This window comes from Coccinella septempunctata, chromosome 6 (assembly GCF_907165205.1).
Source record: "Coccinella septempunctata chromosome 6, icCocSept1.1, whole genome shotgun sequence".
NCBI classification, from domain to species: Eukaryota; Metazoa; Arthropoda; class Insecta; order Coleoptera; family Coccinellidae; genus Coccinella; species Coccinella septempunctata.
The window spans coordinates 9,113,911-9,139,386 of NC_058194.1; the positions used below are offsets into that span (position 1 = coordinate 9,113,911).

At 36.6% G+C, this 25,476-nt stretch overlaps 2 protein-coding genes across 4 annotated transcripts in view; both read right to left on the minus strand.

Annotated features, from left to right (window-relative positions):
- LOC123315853 (sulfite oxidase, mitochondrial-like) overlaps positions 1-25,476 on the minus strand; it is an 857,507-nt gene that overhangs the window by 359,474 nt on the left and 472,557 nt on the right. The window lies entirely within an intron of this gene.
- LOC123315856 (putative nuclease HARBI1) lies at positions 14,568-15,915 on the minus strand. Its single transcript, XM_044901743.1, has 5 exons — positions 15,763-15,915; positions 15,506-15,702; positions 15,306-15,453; positions 15,097-15,241; positions 14,568-15,044 (listed from the first exon to the last, which is right to left on the minus strand). The coding sequence occupies exons 2-5, from the start codon at positions 15,658-15,660 to the stop codon at positions 14,629-14,631; spliced, it is 864 nt and encodes a 287-aa protein (XP_044757678.1). The 5' UTR covers positions 15,661-15,702; positions 15,763-15,915; the 3' UTR covers positions 14,568-14,628.

Here is a 25,476-nt window from a genome sequence, read left to right on the forward strand (position 1 = left end):
CAGGTCTATTTGTTATTTCATCTTTTTTAAATTTTGTTGTTAGGCTCTTTATTTTATTTTGGTTATTAATTTCAATTTTATTGAATACAATCTCGAATTTTTTATTAACAAAGACAAGAATATTATTCATCAGGTTGAATTTCACAATAGTGTTAGTGGTATCTCCAACCTTCCATTCCGTGATTCTCATTTTCATCCTGAGTAAGGAACGTTTTAAGTTAGTTAAGATGTTCTCCACTTTGTTACCATAGGGGTGTTTTTCCAATATTAAATTGGTGATATTCTCCAAACTATGAACTATGTGGTTTGAAAAAACTTGAAGAGATTTACACTGTAGGAGGAAGATTCTTCTATTCCTCATATTTGCAAGTTTGTTTCTGTATTTCAACAGTTGACTTAGGTTCGCATGAGCTGCATGGCCAAACTGCCTACCGATGTACCTTAGAAGAGCCCGAGAATTCCAATTAGTGGGATGATTCATGTCCATTCTTGATAATATTGAATTTGAGAATGCGTGGCTATATTGGACTATGTATACTAGTAAAAGGGGGAATTGAGCCCAGTTGAATTTTGTCGACGTTTCGGACAATTATTGTTTGATGACATACAAAATTTCCATTTCTGGACTCAATTATTACAAAACAGCAAGATGGATCATTGATTACAAAATGGTATACTAAACCTACAAGTTCGAATAGGGTCATTAATTACCATTATCAACATTTTCTCAACCAAAGGATAGGAACAGCTGAGAATTTAATATAAAGGTCTTTCACACTAAGTGACCATATATTCCACCAAGAAATTCACAACAAGATCACTTCTATATTGAGGCTTAATAACTATCCTGCTAGTTTAATTAGAAGGTTGATCAACCAACACCTGCAATCTCGCCCCAAGTCCACGATTAGTTCGAATGATAATGAAGAATCTAGTAAAGTTTATTGCAGTTTTCCATACTTAAGAGGTCTCACGGAAAGAATTAATACCATAACAAAGAAACATAATTGCATCTTAGCCTGCTATGACAAAACACTCTGAACAACTTCTATACTAAACTTAAAGATCCAATCCTTATAGAAAAACAATCCAACGTTATATATAAGATACCATGTTCAGGTTGCAATAGTTCATATATAGGTCAAACCAAACAGCTTCTCTCTAATAGAATTAAACAGCATATATACATTTGCAACACACATTCGTCGAAAGATGACGACAATAAAACGGCTTTAGTCGAACATCACATCAATACCGTTCATATATTCAATTTCAAAGATGTCACCATCGAAGATTCTGAAACTAATTACAGAAAACGTACCATCAGTGAAATGATACATATAAAAGCCAATGATACTATTAATAAAAGAACTGATACCCAAAATTTAAGTAGAATATACAACATCCTTATAAACAAATATAAGAACAAAAGGTAAGAACACTGTTGTTGAGCCTCCTGCAATAATTAACACTTGTCACCATTTTACCCAATTTATTGACCACCGACTTTAATTGTTAATTATTTGACTCTTTGATTGTGTGAGATATGTACTGTAGGATTAAGTTGCACATTGAAAATATTATTTGACGATTGTTCACACTGTAAATATAATAAGTAGGTATAATTAGATGTGTAAAATGTTTTTGAACACGATCAATAATTGTCAGTCATCTATCTTCAGTTGACGTGTGTCAATGTCGTGAAATGTGTAGTTATTAATATGTTTTGGATGTTACAGAGGAAAGATATTTTTAGTGTTTTTAAATTTTCATCATAACTACAGCAAGTTTTGTTGATGATCGAAACGGGTTGACGATCATATGTATGGTTTAAATTTCAAATAATTCGAATGAATTAGGTATTTATGTTTGTATCCATAAGTAAGATTTTATTTTAACATCTGCTGCTTTCTAGTCATGATTAAGGACAACCCAATTGTTTTGTATGTGATCAAACAATAAATGTCCGAAACGTCGTCGACAAAATTCAACTGGGCTTAATTCCCCCTTTTACCAGTATACATAGTCCAATATAGTCACGAATTCTCAAATTCAATATTATCAATAATGGACATGAATCATCCCACTAATTGGAATTCTCGGGCTCTTCTAAGGTACATCGGTAGGCAGTTTGGCCATGCAGCTCATGCGAACCTAAGTCAACTGTTGAAATACAGAAACAAACTTGCAAATATGAGGAATAGAAGAGTCTTCCTCCTACAGTGTAAATCTCTTCAAGTTTTTCCAAACCACATAGTTCATAGTTTGGAGAATATCACCAATTTAATATCGGAAAAACCATAGATTAAATAGATGGATCATAAGCTATTTTCCCAGACTGTTCATTTTTCAAATTATTCCCACTGCATGCAACCACCAATGAAATGAATTTTCGCTTGTATTCCCCTCCAGATCGCTTCTAAAATTTCTAAGACGGCGTGTGTATTTGTAATTGTCAAAATATTATTTCAATCATTGACGTCGTAATATTTTGGAAAATAAGCAGCGATGTGCCGTAAAAGCGTGTGTTTGAAATAAAAGTGCAATTTATACACGAAAGAGGAAAGCGATTTATTTATTCTGGTAAGTTTTTGATATTTTATTCTTGTTTGAGTTCACGACTTTATGTAATCAGGGGAAGGAGTTAGGGGACGCCAGGGTCGAATTATGTTTGAATCCCATCTGATGATGGGATTGAAATGTTGAGTTTATACAATCAAATAATCGATTTCAATTTTAGATTTCCCAGAAATGAAACCAGATGACGGCAGTGGAGAGTTGCACTGGGTCTAGAAAACAATTTACACTTCTCTTGTAATTCATCCTCCAGATTTTAGTATAATGAGAGTTGAGAGTAATCGACTTTTACCGTAAATTTGAAAAAAGATGCCATCCCGAGTGAGGTAAGATAGGTAGTTTACCACTTATTCAGCTCGTTTTATTGTCTGATAATCACTTTCTTTGGAATCTTGCAAGTGATTTCTGACTACTTCTGAAATTGAAATTTATAGTAGATTCTCTTTTTCTTATTATATCATGCTTTTTTGTATAAACATTCTTCCTGGTTTCGAGATGAACAGTAGAACGATTAATTGCTTCAATAATGTTGTAATTATAGCCAATACTGTGCCAAACCTGTTATCAGTACTGGAGTTTTTGAGGAAAATGGGAACAATATCAAGGAACGCGAATGCCAGTTCAGGATTTGCAGAAATGAAAGCTTCTTGTAGTTCAAGGATAAAACAAGTGAGGTACATTCCTACCCAGGGAGGCATACAAAATTCCTTACAAACTGCTGTGGCAAATAGAACTCGTCTTAGGAATGAAAATCCATAAAAATGAGCTGAGGTCATGTTTGGAACATTTTGTGGAAATCAAAAAAGTTTCCTTTATTTCTAAAATGTATTTCAATGTAAAAATTATGCTACTACTGTAATTATGATAACAATAATGACCATTCAATTAGAGCTCGGATATTACCATTATTTTTATGAGTTATTAAATGAAAATATCTGTTATCAGGATACATGATATTTCGAAGTAAAACTTCAGTTGAAAAATTGTTGCAGGAGACAAGCGGAGAACAGAAATTAAAAAACAGCTAATTGACGTCAGACCACCGATTTAAGATTACGAGTGAGTCGTCAGTACTTCAAGAAAAAAGTTGCTGCCCAACAAGCAGTTCCCAATTCATTGGAAAGAAAAATTCAAGATGAAAGCTTGGAAAGCTGAGGCAAATACCTAATGAAAAATTTCTTCGAAGACAGCTGCATGCATAAAATACATAAATTTGGCAATGGCCTCGAACAATTTGCTTAAAAGTTACATTATTATTGAGTTAGAGCTAACAGTTTCGTAAAATTACTCTTGATTATTATGCACTTCAACACCAAAAAGCACTTTCGAGGTGGTATAAAAATTTGAAGGGGGAAGCAGGTTGTTGAACCAGGTATTTGAGTTGCCGAAAAACACTGCTCTTTAGTTTATATGCAATATAACTTAATTCAATTTAAAACTGCCCGTAAAAGAAAATATTGATGCTTCATCTAGAATTGAGGGATTCTTTTATGAGTTACTGTATACAATAAGAAATCATTTCCTATTTCACAATCATTGGTTCATGTTTACAGTATTACATAATTGTTTCATTCCGCAAAATCTGTACGGAAGACTTGAGGATTTCTCCAATGAACAAACTCTTTTAGATTCTCATTATACAAATTCCATAAACTACAGCCGCTTCCACTTCTATTGATTTGAGAATTAACCATTCTAAAGGGAATTTTTTTCATGAAAGTAATTTTTGGTTTTCAGTTTATACTTAGTGAATGAAATTACAAATAATCTGTATGTAGGTTAGGGTCATATTGACTATGGTAACATTGTATTCAAAATAAATTCTTTTTTACATGAGGTGTTTTGGTATTACATATTAGTTCTACATCCCTTTGATTAGTTGTCATAAGAAAAATACTCGAAATCTTTGCATTGAAACATATTTCCATTCGATATAAAATTATTGCCGACTACCTGAAATATTCATAGTGTGACTAGTTCTGAATCCGCCCCTGTCCAGTTCCCCCACCCAAGATATCCAAATTCATATTTATGGCAGTATTTTGTGAACGCGTTTTGTCGAGATGCTCTATCTCCTATTTTATTAATCTATGGGAAAAACATCCCTATATTAACAAAGTGGAGAACATCTTAACTAACTTAAAACGTTCCTTACTCAGGATGGAAATGAGAATCACGGAATGGAAGGTTAGAGATACCACTAACACTATTGTGAAATTGGAAAATGACCTAATTAACTCCCTCCCTTCAAACCTGATGAATAATATTCTTGTCTTTGTTAATAAAAATTCGAGATTGTATTCAATAAAATTAAAATTAATAACCAAAATGAAATAAAGAGCCTAACAACAAAATTTGAAAAAGATGAAATAACAAATAGACCTGATTGTATTTACAATTATACAGATGTTCAGATTCCAGAAAATGTGCAATTAGTGTTAAGTTTGTCACCGAAGTTCAGTACTGATCCGCCCAACAAGTTCTCGATGATACCATCTCTAATTAAAGATACCGAGATCATTGTCCAATCAACTACGGGAAATGATGAGATGAAGGATAATTTACGTCAAGAACTTGTAGGTGAAATTAGCAAATATCTTAACAAAACTAACCATAATACTAAGTTGCCGAAAATTAACCAGTTTTGCATTGAGCTGAAAAAGTTTTTACGAGATAACCCACACATTATGATAAGTCGATCCGATAAAGGTGGTTCAACAACAATAATAAAAAAAGATACTTACATACATGAAGTCAATAAATTGTTGAGTAAAACATCAACTCACAAAATGATTAAGAAAGACCCTACGAATTCAATAAAAATAAAATCAAATAAACTAATAGATCAACTCATGACGTCCGGAAACATGTCTGAAACACAGGGTAAATATTACAAAATTCATAACTCCGTCCCCCCAAGACTTTATGCCTTGTGTAAAACTCATAAGGAAAATATGGCTTTCAGACCGATAGTATCATGTATAAATTCACCTACCTACAAAGTGGCTAAATTGATCAACAAAATTTTTGAACCTGTCATCAGTACATATCACTACAATATTCAAAATTCTTATGAGCTTGTTGGAGAACTTAGGGATATAAGGTTGCCTGATAATTACGTACTAATATCGCTTGATGTAGTATCTCTGTTCACGAGTGTACCCGTTGATTTAATTATCCAGATCATCAAAGAAAACTGGAGTTTCATCCAAACATATATTATACAGTGATACTTGGTTTAATCACTCATCTTTTTGAGTCGAGTTATTTTACATTCAATGGTGAATGTAATATACAACTCGATGGCACAGCGATGGGTAACCCAGCAAGTCCAATTCTGGTGAATTTAGCAATGTTCACTTTGATTAATAAGACGGTGAATGAATTTCCTTTCAGAATTCCGTTGCTAAAACTGTACGTTGATGACACTATTATGGCAGTTCCGAAAGACAAAACTGAGTTTGTATTACAAGCATTCAATAGCTATGATAAAAGCCTGCAATTCACAATTGAAAAATCAGTAAATAAAAGTATTCCATTTCTGGACTTAATTATTACAAAACAGCAAAATGGATCATTGATTACAAAATGGTATACTAAACCTACAAGTTCGAATATGGTCATTAATAACCATTCTCAACATTCTCTCAACCGAAGGATAGGAACAGCTAAAAATTTAATATATAGGTCTTTCATACTAAGTGACCCTATATTCCACCAGGAAATTCACAACAAGATCACTTCTATATTGACGCTTAATAACTATCCTGCTAGTTTAATTAGAAGGTTGATCAACCAACACCTGCAATCTCGCCCCAAGTCCACGATTAGTACGAGTGATAAATGAAGAATCTAGTAAAGTTTATTGCAGTTTTTCATACTTAAGAGGTCTCACGGAAAGAATTAATACCATAACAAAGAAACATAATTGCATCTTAGCCTGCTATAACAAAAACACTCTGAACAATTTCTATACTAAACTTAAAGATCCAATCCTTATAGAAAAACAATCCAACGTTATATATAAGATACCATGTTCAGGTTGCAATAGTTCATATATAGGTCAAACCAAACAGCTTCTTTCTAATAGAATTAAACAGCATATATACAGTTGCAACACACATTCGTCGAAAGATGACGACAATAAAACGGCTTTAGTCGAACATCACATCAATACCGTTCATATATTCAATTTCAGAGATGTCACCATCGAAGATTCTGAAACTAATTACAGAAAACGTACCATCAGTGAAATGATACATATAAAAGCCAATGATACTATTAATAAAAGAACTGATACCCAAAATTTAAGTAGAATTTACAACATCCTATAAACAAATATAAGAACAAAAGGTAAGAACACTGTTGTTGAGCCCCCTGCAATAGTTAACACTTGTCACCATTTTACCCAATTTATTGACCACCGAATTTAATTTTCCTTCTCTTTATATGTGTATGTCCAAAATTATTTGACTCTTTGATTGTGTGAGATATGTACTGAAGGATTAAGTTGCGCATTGAAAATGTTATTTGACGATTGTTCACACTGTAGATATAATAAGTAGGTATAAAAAGATGTGTAGAATGTTTTTGAACACGATCAATAATTGTCAGTCATCTATCTTCAGTTGACGTGTGTCAATGTCGTTAAATGTGTATTTATTAATATTTTTTTTTTCGTTTGTAGCATCGATCGGGTGACACACGTTTACGTCAATAGTGAATTTTGAAGTTTGTTTTCCCGATCTTTTTTCTTGTCGTATGAAGCAGATTTCATCGTTGTTCTTACGCCTGGGGATTCCTTGGTGAACCGCCGGTTTTCCCGTTCGATATACACTCTCGCACGGTGATCAATTTTTAGTACCCGCTCAACACTGACGTGGTACCTACGTTGGATTGTCCTTCTAAATAGTTGCGATCTTTTCCTTGTCAATTCCGCCCTCTCCGGACATCCTCTGACTCCGTGGCCTTCCTTCTCTGTAACAAGTCTTTCTTACGGGTCCAAGAAAGTGAAGATTGTCTTTTCTGTATTCTCCTTTCACATAGTTTCATCACCTGGACAGAATGAATAAGAAATCGTGTAGTTGTTGTCAAAAAATTTTTGAAAATCATTTGATGTTGACATGTTCTGTGTGCCACAACAACTACGGAAATGCGTGTGTAGGACTAAGTAGCTCGGAGGTTCGGATCATAAACTCTAAGAAATCTATCACGTGGAGCTGCAGTAAATGCGAAGATCTTGGTAATGACATTGCATCTCTGAAATCCGTGATTGTTTCGCTGCAGAGTGAAATAAAAGAACTCAAAGCTTCTGTACAGTCATTGCAGATGGGAGACAGTCAGAAGTTGAGTGATCAAGCATTTGAGGAGATTGTGTCGGAGTTGGAGAACCGTCAGTCAAGAAAGAATAATTTAATTCTTTATGGTCAACCTGAACTGTCATCGGATACACCCAGGAATGATAGAGTGAAATTGGAAATGCATAATGTAATTCAGGTGTTGAGATGCATCAGCGAGGATTTTTCTGGAGATGATATTACTGTGCAGCGCCTTGACAAATTCAACAGTGGTTCGACTAAACCTCGTCCACTTAAGATCACCTTGAGGAATGCGATCGATGTACGCAACATGCTTTTGAGGTCCAAAAAATTAAAGAATCATGAATTGTATTCTCGATTATCCTTATCATCGGATAAGACATTAAGACAGCGAAATTACTATGATAAAATCAAGACTGAGGTGGGCCGATTAAAGTCAGAAGGTAAAGATGTCCAACTGAAGTTTGTCGGGGGTATTTCCACTATAAAATATTTAAACTAGGTGGCCCCGGTTGCAGCAATGATTTGTCTTGTTACTACCAGAATGTTCGAGGACTCAACACAAAAACAGAGGATTTTTTTTGTTCTGTATCGGAATGTCATTATGATTTAGTATGTTTAACTGAAACTTGGCTTCGGGATGGGGTGTTTGATTCGGAACTCTTTCCTGATCACTTCGTCGTGTTCAGAAAAAATCGTAATTTAGGTGCCATGAATTGTACCAGGGGAGAAGGTGTACTCATCGCTTCTCGTAAAGGACTGAATGCAGAACCTGTTGATCTGTCAATGTTAAATGATTCATTTCCATCTATAGACGTGATAGGATGTAAGATAAGGTCCCGGTCTGTGCCTATGTTGTTTCTGGTTGTGTATATACCTCCCAGCATTGACGATGAAACATATAATATGTTCCTGGAGTCTTTGTCGACTAACAGTAACAGTTTGAACAAGCAAATTGTGATTGCTGGTGATTTTAAATCGCCCCTGTATGTTTCTTGTCCAACATCTGATGACAGATGCTTTGATTCGAACTTATTCTCGGAGATGTTGGGACTTGAACAATACAGGGTCTTTCACGAGGAACCTCACCCATATTTATACGGGAAACTACTGAACGTATTTTCATGAAATTCAGCACTTATAAGTATTTCACGATGCTGATGAAATCTAAAATATTTTCAAGGCATGAGCACCTGCGGTTTTTCCGGAAATGACGTCAACGTCCGTTTTTCAAATTAGAACACCATTTTTTTATGGCAGAAATAGATTTCTTAGAAAATTTCGAGTTATTTTGATGTAACATTTTTCAGTTTTGGTTGGAAAATTCTCTCTGAGCGGGAAAATTCGAAAAAATAATCGAAGATAGAGCTCCGCTGAAACAAGAATAACTTCGAGGTTTTTGGATGGAAAATTTTCATTTTTGGGATTTTTCAAGATGTAAGATTGATGTATCCACTTTAAAAATCGAAATCGCGATTCATGATACAGGGGGTGAAAAAATCGCTTTCAAAGTTAGGGATGACAAAATCGTGAAAAATCAATTTTTTCAAATTAGAACCCAATTTTTTTATGGCAGATATTGAATCTACGTTAAAAAATGATGTGAGTGTATGCATCACACCCTTGCCCTAAAGTGGATATTTTCTGAGTTATTTACAAAAAAACTGTTTTTCGTCTTGAATTTTCAGCTATTTCTTTTCCCTTCACGCCAAAAAGATGAAATTTTCAGGATCTGTTACTTAAACCATGTTTTAGATTTTACTACCCTAATATGCAAGAGGAAAAAGTTACAGGTTGTTCCTAAATAGATGGCGAATTTTGATTCGAATTTGTATCGGAAACCTCTTTATTTCAACTAATCGGCCATTGGTTTTCTCTCCAGTGATAAATAAATAATTCCTTATGAACCATATGCAAAAACTAACCTTGTTTTACATTCTTTTTTTCAATGATAGATATCATTAATTACATCTGCCAAATTCCTCTTTATTCAGTAGCATTTTGTGTTTACTATTAATTTGGTGATAGTTCGTATTAAGTTATAAAATCGATCACTATGCCCAATTTTACCAAAGAAGATTATTTAAATCTCAATCTACTTCATGGAGAATGTAATGAAGTTGTAGATAGAACGATTCGACTGTTCATTGAGAGGTTTCTTGACCGACCCAGACCAACGAGAGATACCATTAACAGAACCATGACAAACTTGAGAAATGTCGGATCTTTCGTTAAGAAAACTATACACAGAGAAAAAAGTGTAGTAGAAGATGAGAACAACGAAATTACAGTTCTTGCATATTTTCGTGTGAATCCTCAAAATTCTCTCAAAGATGCCGAGATTGATCTGGGATTATCTCAATCGAGTGTTTGGAGAATATAAAAAAAAACATAAAATGCACCCATATGAATTCAATAGGGTACAGCATTTGAAGGAAACTGATTTCGTCAGGAGAACAGAGTTTTGCGAAGCTATGATGATTCGATTTCAAGAGAATGAAAACTTTTTGGACTGTATAATTTGGACAGATGAATCTAAATTCACAAAGAATGGTTCTTTCAATATGCATAACAGTCATTATTGGGATGAAGAGAACAACCACCACTTCAGACAATGGAACTTTCAAGAGACCTGGAGTTTCAATGTTTTTTGCACCATAAAAAATAATGCAATTCTCGATGTTCACATTTATGATGGGACTTTAACTGGTAAGATAGACACTACACATGTTTGCATTATTTGAAGAATGTTCTCTCTTAGGAGATAGATATTCTGACATATTGACTCAAATAATTGAGCCGCTAGTACAGAACCATAATGACTTACGGTATCAACACAATTCACTCAATGTGTCAAATATCCTCTACAGGCTATTTGAAGATCGATGGTTGGCGAACAATGGTCCACATCTTTGGCCACCACGTTCTCCCGATTTAACTCCTTTAGACTATTATGTTTGGGGAAGGATAAAAAATATTGTCTACTCAACTCCCCTGACTGATAAAAAAGACTAGCATAGAACGAGTCAGAAATGCGTTCAGGTTTGTTTAGATTTTTAGATTCATAGTTTTGAAACTCAATTTGGTTTTTAAACACTTTTGCAGATCTCTTCCTTCCGATGAAATAAGAAGAGCAACGCACGAAGCATTCCTGAGACGTATAAATAAATGTCTAGAAATTAACGGTCAAAACTTTGAGCATCTTCTCTTGTTATAACTGCGAGAGTTGGCCATGGTTCTCCTAATAGTAACTTGAAGTCGGTTTCAAGAAGGGGTGAAAAATCTACAGCATGGTTCAAATAACAGTTCCTGAAAATTTCATCTTTTTGGCGTGAAGGGAAAAGAAATAGCTGAAAATTCAAGACGAAAAACAGTTTTTTGTGAATAACTCATACACTCACATTATTTTTTAACGTAGATTCAATATCTGCCATAAAAAAATGGGGTTCTAATTTGAAAAAATTGATTTTTCACGAATTTGTCATCCCTAACTTTGAAAGCGATTATTTCACCGCCTTTATCATGAATCGCGATTTCGATTTTAAAGTGGATACATCAATCTTACATCTTGAAAAATTCCAAAAATGAAAATTTTCCATCCAAAAACCTCGAAGTTATTCTTGTTTCAGCGGAGCTCTATTTTCGATTTTTTTTTCGAATTTTCCAACCAAAACTGATAAATGCTACATCAAAATAACTTGAAATTTTTTAAGGAATCTATTTCTGCAATAAAAAAATGGTGTTCTAATTTGAAAAACGGAAGTTGACGTTATTTCCGGAAAAACCGGAGGTGCTCATGCCTTGAAAATATTTTAGATTTCATCAGCATCGTGAAATACTTATAAGTGCTGAATTTCATGAAAATACGTTCAGTAGTTTCCCGTATAAATATGGGTGAGGTTCCTCGTGAAAGACCTTGTATAATAATGTACTAAACAAACATAATAGATTACTTGACTTTGTTTTCAGTAATATTTGTTGTAATGTGTTGAAGGATGAGTGCCCACTTGTTCCCGTTGATGAGTATCACCCACCATTGCATTTTATACCGAGGGTATCACTGGCGAGAGTTAGGAATTTTGGTACTGACTCTGGTACATCAAGAACATTTAATTTCAGAGAAGCTAATTTTTCTCTTATGTACGATTTAATGTCGAATGCGAACTGGACCTCGGTAACTGAAGTAGAAGATGATCCGGAATTGTCATGCTCTAAATTCTATGAGATCTTGGACAATATATTTAGGCAGTCCGTTCCTTATAAACTAGAAAGGAAAAGACGTTTTCCAGTATGGTACACAACTGAACTCATCAACTACATATACCTTAAGGAAAAAGCTTTCAAGAAATACAAAAGAATACCAAGCGCTGAAAATTGGAATGAATTAAAGACAATGCGCAGTATTGTTAAAACCAAGATAAAGCAAGCTTATGGTGATTTTGTTCGTAGCTCAGAGATGGATTTAGCCACTAATCCATCGGAATTCTGGTCATTCCTTCGGAAGAAGAGCTCTAGCTCTCGTTTACCTGGTGTTATGTTTGACAAGGATGGAATGCGGCATGACAGACCGAAAGACATAGTTGATGCCCTAGCTGTATATTTTGGTAGTGTGTATGATGAGACATCTGATGTACTTTTCGATGGTGACAACGAGTGTGTTGATCAGAATTTGATTCATGTCGACTCTGTTAGTGTGCAGGACATTCTTTTTGCGACCAAGAAACTGAGTGAAAAGTATACAGGTGATCCTGGCGAAATCCCGAGTTTTGTAGTGAAAGACTGCATTCGTGTGCTCGCCGACCCATTGTGCCATATTTTTAATCTAGTGATTAAGACAAAGATATATCTGAAAGTTTGGAAGATTGCCAAGATTGTACCTATATTGATCCAGCACTTGTCAGCAATTATAGACCGATTTCTATTCTTTCTAATTTCTCCAAGCTGCTTGAGATAATTCTGTTCAATTCCATATATCCTAATGTTAAAAATAGAGTTCGGATTGAACAGCATGGTTTTATGTCTCGGAGATCTTGCATGTCTAATCTCGTTACCTTTTCGGAATTTGTACTGAAAAGTTAAGATGATGCCACACAATTAGATGTCATATACACAGATTTTACGAAGGCATTCGATCGAATAAATCATAGGATATTGTTGGGAAAGTTAAAAAACAAATGGATCTTTTCAGACGACCAGGGGTTCGATTCTCGAGTCCATGCGCTGCGTAAAGTATACGAGCCGCGGCGCATGGATGATGGCGCATAGAACCCATTGGATCTATTCTCGAAACCATCGGCAACGTATACGTTACGGAAATGGGCGACTCGCACGATACATTTTGGCAACATCGCAAAATTGTGGGTTGTTCTGAATTGAATGAAGCTGCGCATGTCGCTCAGGTTATATTTTGAATTAAAAATGGTTCAGTTTAAGCTAAGAAAACTTTGGTTTGGGAAGAATAAGAGCACAATCATTTTAATTACTTCTCGTCACGTGTATTTCTGAGAATTTTTGAATATAACATTCTAAGGTGAGAATAGTTAGAATTATTTGTGTACTGTGTAGTGAAAGGTGAACAAGTACGATTTTTGATTTTAAAATGACGACTCCATTACGCACAGGTAAAATAAGCGAGCAGCAGAAAGCGGCTCTTATCGATTATATCACACAAAATGAGCAATTAAAGAGTGGCAAATTCACTCAAGATTTCACCTATAAAAAAGCTCAAAATTGCTGGAAGGAACTGGCGATAATACTGAATGCAATTCCTGGTGGTGCTGAAAAAGATTGGCGCCAATGGAGGAAGGTGAGAAGAGAAACACAATGTTTCACATATAGATATTTATTTGTAGATCAGAGATTCATATGTGTATAAAAGAAATTATTAATTTACATATTCACACTATTCTAGACATGGCATGATTTGCGCACGAAAACAAAATCGAAAAGTGCTGCTATAAAGGCTCACAGAGAGGGCACAGGAGGCGGTGAAGCTTTCAAAGAATGTCTCACTGTAACGGAGGAGAAAATTGTGGAATTGATGTGCCCCACTTCCATTGCAGGCCATCAGGATACGTTAGAGTCAGAGGTGGTAAATGTAAGTATATTTGAACATTGTGTATACAAATTGTAACAGTATTTTATGAATCTTAATCTATTTGGTGTGTGTTAGCATTATATTCATTTCAAATCATACAGATTTCAGTCGACCCTGATGTGCCCACAATTTCACCTGGGGATTGCGGCATTAATAGTGAAACAACTATTAGTGTGGAGACGGAAGACAGTAGCAGTTTTGACTCAGGTATTCATACTTTCAAAACAATTGTGCTGATTATATAATAAAATTGATCAATTATTATTTCATTTATTTTCATATTTTTCAATTACCAGAAAAACCAGGAGGGAGAGAAAAAATTTGAGAGCTAGTGTGGAGGCCACCAAAAACTTAATACAGATTGGCCAAGACCAAGCCAAAATGCAGCAGTGGTTCTATGAGAAAACTGTTGAAATCATGGAACGGCAGACAAGTATAATGGAACGACAGACTACTGCCATGGAACAGATGTCAGCAGACATGGCAAAAATGGGAACCAGCATCGAACAACTGGGAGCTAGCATCGAAAAAATTGCTGCCTCTGTTGAGAAACATCTCAAATAAAAAAAATAACATTTAAAAATAAAGTTTTTTTATTTCTTTTTCCACTATAAAATTTTATAATAACACTGCCTATCAATTATTGACTCTGAAATAATTTCTAATTAGTTGCTGTTGCAGTCGACGGCCTGTTTCTAAATCAGGATTCACCCTACTATTCGAAGTGATATTTTGAGTCCCACCGATACTCAACCCAAAATCAATATCTTCATCGGAATCTTCTAACTCTGGCTCTGGAATATTACTTTCTATACACATATTGTGCAACACAGCACAAGCGTTTATGATTTTTGAAGCTACTCTTGGTTCATAATGTAGAACCCGATGCTTCAGTAAACATCGAAATCTCATTTTCAACAGACCGTTACATCTTTCTATGATGCTCCTAGTGCTCCTATATTTTTGGTTGTATCTCTCTTCAGCGCTTCCTGGTAAAGGATCATCTTCGAGAGGTGTCAGAAGCCATGGCCTAAGAGGATATCCAGAGTCTCCTAGAACAGACATGGTTACTTCATTTAGAATTCAAATTAAACATCTACATACCTAAGAGATAAAACTGTGTATTCCCGTTCCTATGCAAATTAACAAAAGCTTGATTTATGTTCGAGTTTTGCCAAATGTAAGCATCGTTGGTACTTCCAGGGAACTTCGCATTAATGTTGAGAATTCTCAATCTTGTGTCACATATCTGAAGAAATAATTTTTTTAAACTGTACATCTTTTTTGTAAGTCAGGCATTTAATATTAGGTACCAGTTGCACATTTATGGAATGATATCTCTTTCTGTTCACATAAATTCTTTCTGGATAGACCTCATCGTCCACTTTGGGTGGGAATATAGCAACATGGGTGCAATCAATGCACCCTACAACACCAGGAAATCCATGATTTTGGTAGAACCTGTGAAATAATTCATCAACCTTGGTCATTGCAGTATTTCTTTGGTACTTACTGATTACGTAACTGATTCAACTGATGAATTTGCATCGGAAAATGAATCCATGTATTGAATACTTGTGGTAAATTTAGAACTCCAACCACTTCATTGATAGCTCTACTCACTGAAGATTGACTAACAGCTAAAAATATGTTGGAAGCTGCATCCATTTGGTAACTACCAGTGGCAAAAAAACGTAATGCAATAAGCGTCTAGAAATAAAAAAAAAATATTGTACAAATTACTTGACTAAGCCTTATCGAATATCTTACCTTCAGTTGAGAATCTAGAGCGGAAGATCTCGAAGGTTGGACTATGTGTTCCGATACAATATTTATGAGATTCCTCGCCAAATCCTTTGATAATCGAAACAGCTGTATAAACTGTTTGTCAGACAATAAAAATGGATCATCCCGCTTATGAAATATGCGAGGTGGTCGTTCGGATTGAAATTCTGCCTCCTCTAGAACATCACTGTGTAACAAAGCTATTAAATTCGAAGATGCCATATTAATCCGTTTATCACACTTGAGTCCTCAAAAATGATTAAATCACTTTCAACTTTTTCACAATAAGAACAATTATTTGTATGTTTGACGGTGCGGAAACGTTTGAATTCCATTCGACCGAACTAATCGCCCACTTATAACCACACTTTGCTAGACGTCTGCTTTTAACGCACAGAATATTCGTATACGACAGGGTCGCCCACTCCAGAATAGCTATTGGTGAATTCTGTGCGTTACGACGTCGCAAGCGTATACGTTGTCGAGTCACCTGATTCGAGAACTTCCCGCCTGGTGCTGTTGATTGGATCTTATTTGTTCGATAGACGTCAGTTTGTTCGTTTCGAGAGACACTCTTCTTTTGAATTTGTGGCGGTATCTGGTGTACCACAGGGCTCCAATTTGGGCCACTTCTCTTTCTCCTATTTGTTGATGATGTGATGGACCTCATTGTTACTGTTAAACTTATGTATGCTGATGATTTGAAAATATTTAGGAAAATAAAGACAATTAGTGATTGTATCATTTTACAGATGGTACTGAATGCCATTTCAGATTGGTGTGATGTGAACAAATTGAACCTTAATGTCGACAAGTGCAATATTGTTACATATACTAGGAAGTTTAATAATATATACTTTGAGTACACTATTGGTCCATCTATCTTGAGTAGGGTTGACGAGATACTGGATCTTGGCATTACATTCGACCAGCTCTTAACTTTCGTCCCTCATATTAACCCTGCCTTATCTTCTGCATTTAAAATTTATGGTTTCGTTGTGCGCAATGCCAGTTGTTTCACGGACACTGCAACACTTCTAAAATTATTCAACTCGTTAGTTAAAAGTAAAATGATTTTTGGTTGTATCATTTGGCACCCGATTTATAACATCTATCGTCGTCATTTGGAATCAGTTCAGCGGAAATTTCTAAAATATTTGGTTTGGAGGGAGGATAGTGTTTACCCGATGAGAGGCTTCGATCAGAACCTTTTGTTGAGCAGATTCGGGGTCAAATCACCTGATACCAGCATTAAGTTAATGTCCCTAAAATTTCTATACAACCTTTTGCATGGTGACATTGATTGTCCAGATCTTCTGGCATCTGTAGATTTTCTGGTTCCAAGGTTGAATTCTAGATCCAATCAATTGTTCTATTTGAGTACTCCTAGGACGAATTCACTTGTCCAATCACCTGTTAGGCATATGTGTTCATTGTTCAATGAGATATCGGGTTGTTGTGATATAAATTATGATAGTTTCGCTTTTGTCAGTAGGATGTTTTTGGAATTTTTACTTGATCGAGGTGAACTGTAATGATTGGTTCAATCAATATTTTTTTTGTGTGTTCAGATTGGATGTATTTGGTGCTTTTGATTTGATTTGTTATACTTGATGAATTCAATCTATATTATATCATATATATTGTATTTTATTTTATTGTTTGAGATTTCTTTTTTCGTTTCACTGATGTGATGTTATTGGTAAGATTTTCTGTAACTGGGGGTTAACCTGTAGAAAATAAAGAACCTTATTATTATCATTATTATATTACAGAGGAAAGATATTTTTAGTGTTTTTAAATTTCCATCATAACTAAAGCAAGTTTTGTTGATGATCGAAACGGGTTGACGATCATATGTATGGTTTTAATTTCAAATAATTCAAATAAATTAGGTATTTATGTTTGTATCCATAAGTTAGATGTCATTTTAACATCTGCTGCTTTCTTGTCATGATCAAGGAAAACCCAATTGTTTTGTATGTGATCAAACAATAAATGTCCGAAACGTCGACAAAATTCAACTGGGCTTAATTCCCCCTTTTACCAGTATACATAGTCCAATATAGCCACGAATTCTAAAATTCAATATTATCAAGAATGGACATGAATCATCCCACTAATTGGAATTCTCGGGCTCTTCTAAGGTAAATCGGTAGGCAGTTTGGCCATGGAGCTCATGCGAACCTAAGTCAACTGTTGAAATACAGAAACAAACTTGCAAATATGAGGAATAGAAGAGTCTTCCTCCTACAGTGTAAATCTCTTCAAGTTTTTCCAAACCACATAGTTCATAGTTTGGAGAATATCACCAATTTAATATCGGAAAAACACCCCTATGGTAACAAAGTCGAGAACATCTTAACTAACTTAAAACGTTCCTTACTCAGGATGGAAATGAGAATCACGGAATGGAAGGTTAGAGATACCACTAACACTATTGTGAAATTGGAAAATGACCTAATTAACTCCCTCCCTTCAAACCTGATGAATAATATTCTTGTCTTTGTTAATAAAAAATTCGAGATTGTATTCAATAAAATTAAAATTAATAACCAAAATGAAATAAAGAGCCTAACAACAAAATTTGAAAAAGATGAAACAACAAATAGACCTGATTGTATTTACAATTATACAGATGTTCAGATTCCAGAAAATGTGCAATTAGTGTTTAGTTTGTCACCGAAGTTCAGTACTGATCCGCCCAACAAGTTCTCGATGATACCATCTCTAATTAAAGATACCGAGATCATTGTCCAATCAACTACGGGAAATGATGAGATGAAGGATAATTTTCGTCAAGAACTTGTAGGTGAAATTAGCAAATATCTTAACAAAACTAACCATAATACTAAGTTGCCGAAAATTAACCAGTTTTGCATTGAGCTGAAAAAGTTTTTACGAGATAACCCGCACATTATGATAAGTCGATCTGATAAAGGTGTTTCAACAACAATAATAAAAAAAAAACTTACATATATGAAGTCAATAAATTGTTAAGTAAAACATCAACTTACAAAATGATTAAGAAAGACCCTACGAATTCAATACAAATAAAATCAAATAAACTAATAGGTCAATTCATGAGGTCCGGAAACATGTCTGAAACACAGGGTAAATTTTACAAAATTCATAACTCCGTCCCCCCAAGACTTTATGCCTTGTGTAAAACTCATAAGGAAAATATGGCTTTCAGACCGATAGTATCATGTATGAATTCACCTACCTACAAAGTGGCTAAATTGATCAACAAAATTTTTGAACCTGTCATCAGTACATATCACTACAATATTGAAAATTCTTATGAACTTGTTGGAGAACTTAGGGATATAAGGTTGCCTGATAATTACGTACTGATATCGCTAGACGTAGTATCTCTGTTCACGAGTGTACCCGTTGATTTAATTATCCAGATCATCAAAGAAAACTGGAGTTTCATCCAAGCATATACAGAATTTCCTCGTGAAGTGATACTTGGTTTGATCACTCATCTTTTTGAGTCGAGTTATTTTACATTCAATGGTGAATTTTATATACAATTCGATGGCACAGCGATGGGTAACCCAGCAAGTCCAATTCTGGTGAATTTAGCAATGTTCACTTCGATTAATAATAATAATAATAATAATAATAATAACATACAAGTATCTAGGCATAAAACAGGCAAGAAAAATCAATCAGACCCAGATGAAGAAAGAAATAACAGAGGAGTTCACCCGAAGATTGAGGAGGATAATGAGAACTGGTCTTAACAGCAAGAATCTGATAAAAGCGATTAACACCTATGCTTGCTCGGCGCTGAGCTATTCATTTGGTATTATCTCTTGGACGACCACCGATTTAGCAGCTTTACAGAGAAAAATAAGGACGATGCTGACTAAAAACAATAAACATCACCCCAAAAGCTCAATAGAACAGACAGAGCTGCCACGACATCTTGGGGGTAGAGGAATTGTTGATTTGTCCAACCGTATGTCCCAGGAAATTGAAGGACATCGAAAATATTTCTTGAGCAAGGCAGCTTCGTCAGAACTCCATCGAGTAGTTTGTGTTGCTGGTAGTTCTACACCATTAAAGCTACAACAGGATCACTTGGAAACCGTCGAACACTCTGCAGAAAGTAAAATGCAAAAACTGATTGGCAAACCTTTGCATGGGAGGCACCAGAACGAGGTCAACCATGATTACGTCGACATATCTGCGTCGAACTACTGGTTGACTTCCGGAAGTTTGTTTCCTGAGACAGAGGGCTTCATGCTCGCCATCCAGGATCAGGTGATTCCAACAAGAAATTACATGAAGTACATCGCCAAGGATGCCTCAGTGGCGGACGATAGCTGTCGTTATGGCTGTGCGACACATGAAACTATCCAGCACATCACCGGGGGATGTCAGAAGTTCGCGGGCACGGAGTATAAAAATAGACATGATGCTGTTGCCAAGATTCTTCACCAAGACTTGGCACTAAAACACCAACTTCTAACTTCGAAAAAGGTTCCTTATTACAATTACCATCCGGATGCTGTGCTGGAAAACGAACATCACAAGCTCTACTGGGATCGCACGGTTCTCACAGACCGAAAAATAACCCACAATAGACCAGACCTCATATTGCTCAATAAGGATGAGGACAGAGCACTATTCATCGACGTGGCAATTCCAAATAATACCAATCTTCTAGATAGGCACACTGAAAAAATTTCAAAATACAGAGATCTCGAGGAACAGACCAGAAGACAGTGGAAGCTGAAAGATATCAAGACCATCCCTATTGTCATTTCATCTACAGGCCTGATACCGAAGAAACTACTAGAGAACTTGAGGAAACTTCAGTTGGACGAAAATATCTATAGAGTCATGCAGAAGGCGGTACTGCTCGGAACGGCGAGAACTGTACGCAAGTACATGGGGAATGCAGAGGAACACCGTCTGCTCCGACAGGAAGTGCGGGTGGAGCAGGAATCCAACCTACAGCAGGGAGGCGAGAAGCGACCCGGACCCGACCACCACCACGAGCCCAAAAACCTGGAAAGGGCTCCAACAGAGCTTAATCCTTTTGATATCTGAGATATCTGGGATAAGTGAATTTTCCTCTGGAGAGGAGTGTGAAAGCCGCAAGGCTAAAGTCATAATGATAAGAGATATAAAAGCAATTATAGCCGGAAAAGAGACAATAATTCATTAGAAAAGTGGGAAGAAACTTTCTACCGGTCACTCACATCGTCTGATGGAGAAAATGGAAAGTTACCACCAAAGGAAGCCATTGAACAATTCTGGACCGAACAATTTTCAACGAAACCTCAGTTCAATGGATTGAAGATGAAAAGTCTGAAGGGACAGATCCTCTTCATCGAATAGCACCTCCCCGACTAAATACATCCAAGAAACTGTCACTTATAATCGACATCTTGAATAAGGACGTTTTACCTGAGTACCTACAGAACGGAAGTTCATTGGGATATCTGCATCTAGTTTTTTACTGTGCAGCGCTAACAACAGCGAAAACCATAGGGGCAAAAATTCGCCGAACGAACAACGATGGTCCAAAATTACATAAATTACACGAGCCAGCATGGCAGAAACGTCTTCAACAAAAAACAGAAAGGCTAAGAAGAGACATTGGACGATTGACGGAGTACTTGAACGGGAATCGAGGAAGAAAGGTTGTGAAATCTGCCAAAGAGATCATGGATAGAAAAGAGACACACACAGAACGAGAGACGGAGAATGCTACAGCTCACCATTGCCTCGACTTTCTAAAGCAAAAATTAAGTCTATATGCAGAACGCCTGAGGAGATATAAAAGCAATTATAGCCGGAAAAGAGACCATAATTCATTCGAAAAGTCGAAAAAAACTTTCTACTGGTCACTCACGTCGTCTGATGGAGAAAATGGAAAGTTACCACCAAAAGAAGCCATTGAACTATTCTGGACCGAACAATTATCAACGAAACCTTAGTTCAACGGAGATAGCAGATGGATTGAAGATGAAAAATCTGAAGCTATAAAATATGAGCCGATGCAGCATGACATGATCACAATTGAAGAAGTAAAATCAGCTATCAGAGGACTACACAACTGGAACGCACCTGGGCCTGATGGATTACAGAACTTCTGGATGAAGAAACATTGGATCATGCATGACAAATTGACCTCCGCAATGATGTCATTGAAAATCCTGAAAAACTGTCAGTATTCTTAACACATGGCACAACATACCTGTTACCTAAGGACCAAAGGAATACAGAAGACCATCCAAGTACCGACCAATCACATGTCTTCCAACGATGTACAAATTAATCACATCGTGCATTTCAAACCGAATTCACAACCATTGCGAAAGGAATACCATCATCGCCATGCAACAGAAAGGATGCACCAAAGACAGCCGAGGGTGCAAAGAACAACTAATAATAGATTCGGTTATCTGCAATCAAGCGTTCTCCAAGCGGAGGAATCTTTACGCTGCGTACATAGACTACAAGAAAGCATTCGATTCTATACCTCACGAATGGCTCTTGACGATCTTGATTTACAAGGTGGATCCCAAAATTGTTAAGTTCCTGAAAAACGCCATGTCAACCTGGCGTACTAGTCTTCAAATGAAAGCAGCAGATTGCTCGATCACAACAGGACCTATTCCAATAAGACGCGGAATTTTCCAAGGAGACTCGCTAAGCCTTCTGTGGTTCTGCATGGCCCTGAATCCCTTGTCTCATAGATTGAATTCTACGGACTACGGATTTTCCATCAAGAGCGGCAGTAGAACTATGATGAAACTGAATCATCTCCTTTACATGGACGATTTGAAACTCTTCGCATCTACCAAAAAACAAATGCAACTGATGCTGAAAATCGTGGAAAAATTCTCAGAAGACATCAAAATGAAGTTTGGACTAGAAAAATGTCGACTGCTAAACATAACGAGAGGGATAATAGAAGATGGTACGTTCAAACTCAAGGAAGGTGCAGAAATTGAAGCATTGAAGGAAGGAGACACATACAAGTATCTAGTGATAAAACAGGCAAGAAAAATCAATGAGACCCAGATGAAGAAAGAATTAATGGAGGAGTTCACCCGAAGATTGAGAAGGATAATGAGAACTGGTCTTAACAGTAAGAATCTGATAAAAGCGATTAACACCTACGCTTGCTCGGCGCTGAGCTATTCATTTGGTATCATCTCTTGGACGACCACCGATTTAGCAGCTTTACAGAGAAAAATAAGGACGATGCTGACTAAACACTATAAACATCACCCCAAAAGCTCAATAGAACGGACAGAGCTGCCACGACATCCTGGGGGTAGAGGAATTGTTGATTTGTCCTACCGTATGTTGAGACCTTTCGTCACACCAAAATGCAAGAAATACCCGGGCTGCCAAGCGAGGGTATCCACGGCTCACTCAGTGAAGATGGGGTGGGTTCAATGTTAGGAACCGACAAAAGAGAAGTAGGACGCCAGGTAGATTTATTTCCCCAGTAAATACCCTTAGGAACAGCAACAACCCCAAATCAACCAAACGAGTTGTACTGAAGAACGATTTATTCAGGCAGCAAAGAAAATATACGGGCCTACTTGTAAGGCTATAGTTGTATTGAACGCCAAGGGGGGTGTGTGGTGTCTAATAATAATTGTAATACTTCCAAAGGATGGCCTTTATAAAATTAACCGAAATCGCGTCGCTTGAGCTCAGGCGCAGCGCGAAGTTCTCCAGAACTCCCAAATGTACAAACAACACTAATATACGTTCAATTTTACTGCACAGAATATCAACGTCACCAGGATTACGTACTCTAACTAAATTAATCTATATCTCATTCCACTAGCAATGGAATGTGATAATAATAGCAATACGTTAAGGTTTTACAATATAAACCGTTATCGTTAAAGAAAGCAACAATATAATACGATATGCAACTTCTATAATACACTTGCGTGTCCTGAGAGTTCTCTCTCTCCGTTCCTGAATGGGGAAGATGGTCTCTTCGTTATGAAATTCTACAAGGTTTCTGTTGTAACAGCTCCACTTGGACTGGATTTCACGAGTAATTCTAGAAGGCTCGACTTGGACTGTGACTATACTAGGATTTATAGGACTTCTTCCCTACACGATGATTTCAGGGACTTCCTCTTTATACTAGGATTTCAAGGACTTCCACTCTACACTAGGATATGTCTCCCTACACTAGGATATGTCTCCCTACACTAGGATATGTCTCCCTACACTAGGACCCTGTCGATACGAAAGATCGTAAGAACTTAATCCTCACCATATAAGGAAGAATGAATGACAAACATTGTATCACAAAAGATGGTTTTATACATACCTAGTTCTTTGGGGGGAACTATTAAAATCTAACGTGAATCCACCAAATCTTTCCAAGCTCGAATATGCAATTAGACAACCAGAACCTCGGTTCTATCACAATCAACGTAGGATGCTCCCAACTAATTCTTCTAAGTCAACGAATTTCACGGCAATAGCTGGTAATGGAGAGAAAATAACACACAATAATGAATTTGCAGAACGACGTACGACGAACATATCTTCATGAAGAAAAACTTCACGTGCCACAGCGAAGAAAACTCTCGATCAATCCTCCTTAAGGAGATACGCCAATATAGAATACAAATAAACCAGTTCGGCAGGAGATCACACAGATATCCGAAGATTAATCCCACAAATGGACGATTTTAATTATCGAAAACTCCAGAAATTCCTGATGGATACCTCCAAAGTTACAAAATGGCTTATCACACAGAAAACTCATCTGACGCTGTCTAACCTTCAAAATTCTGTGAGCACGGAAAACTAAACTAAAACGTCAAGATCTAACCCCACTTGACCGGTAGCGGTAAAATAACAGTAGGCCGATCGCCCCACATCAACATAACCTGCAAATTCAATTCGTACCGTATTTATTGATGGTATTTGAAACCGTTACAACTCTCCCCTTACGAAAAAAAAAAAAAAACAGCATCCCCCGCCGAAGGTATCCAGACGTCGAAGAGCCTCCAACCACCGCATTAAACGACATGAAAAGTGAAAGATATCTGACCACTGAAGGTGACCAGATACCGACATGAAAAAGTGAATGATATCTGACCACTGAAGGTGACCAAATACCGACAGGTCCAGCTAAATGACAGGAAAAGTACCGACTCAACTAAAAAGAAAACTAAGAAAGGGCCGAAATTTTTATGTAATACTTTTTTTTCAAGAACTAAAAAGAGAACTTTTCCACAGCCCGAGTCGAAGACCACGGAAAAGGCGCTGGACCTGGAGGACTTCATTTATTCTCAAAGTCGCAACCTCAACGACTCCCACCACAACCTTAGGAAGTGATGTCACAATCGGGTGTCACAATCGGGAAAACGACAAAATCGGGAAAGATCGTCTAAATCGGCAGAACGGTGGTCCTCGTGGGCAAAGAGCAACGGATCAGTGCACGACCAACCGCAAGTCTTGACTCGTTGGGAGTCCTACGGTAATACAAAAAAAAATCTTTAGTCAAAATCGGGAAGTTAGCGTTAAATCAGGGGTCCTCGTGGGCAAAGAGCACAGCTCCATGCACGACCCGCTGAGAGTCATAACTCGTCGGGAGTCTTACGGCAGTTATCGTTTCAAAATCGGTAAGAAGGGTCGCCTCAGGCAACACACGTCGCAAATCCGCCGAAGCGAAGGCAAACCCAA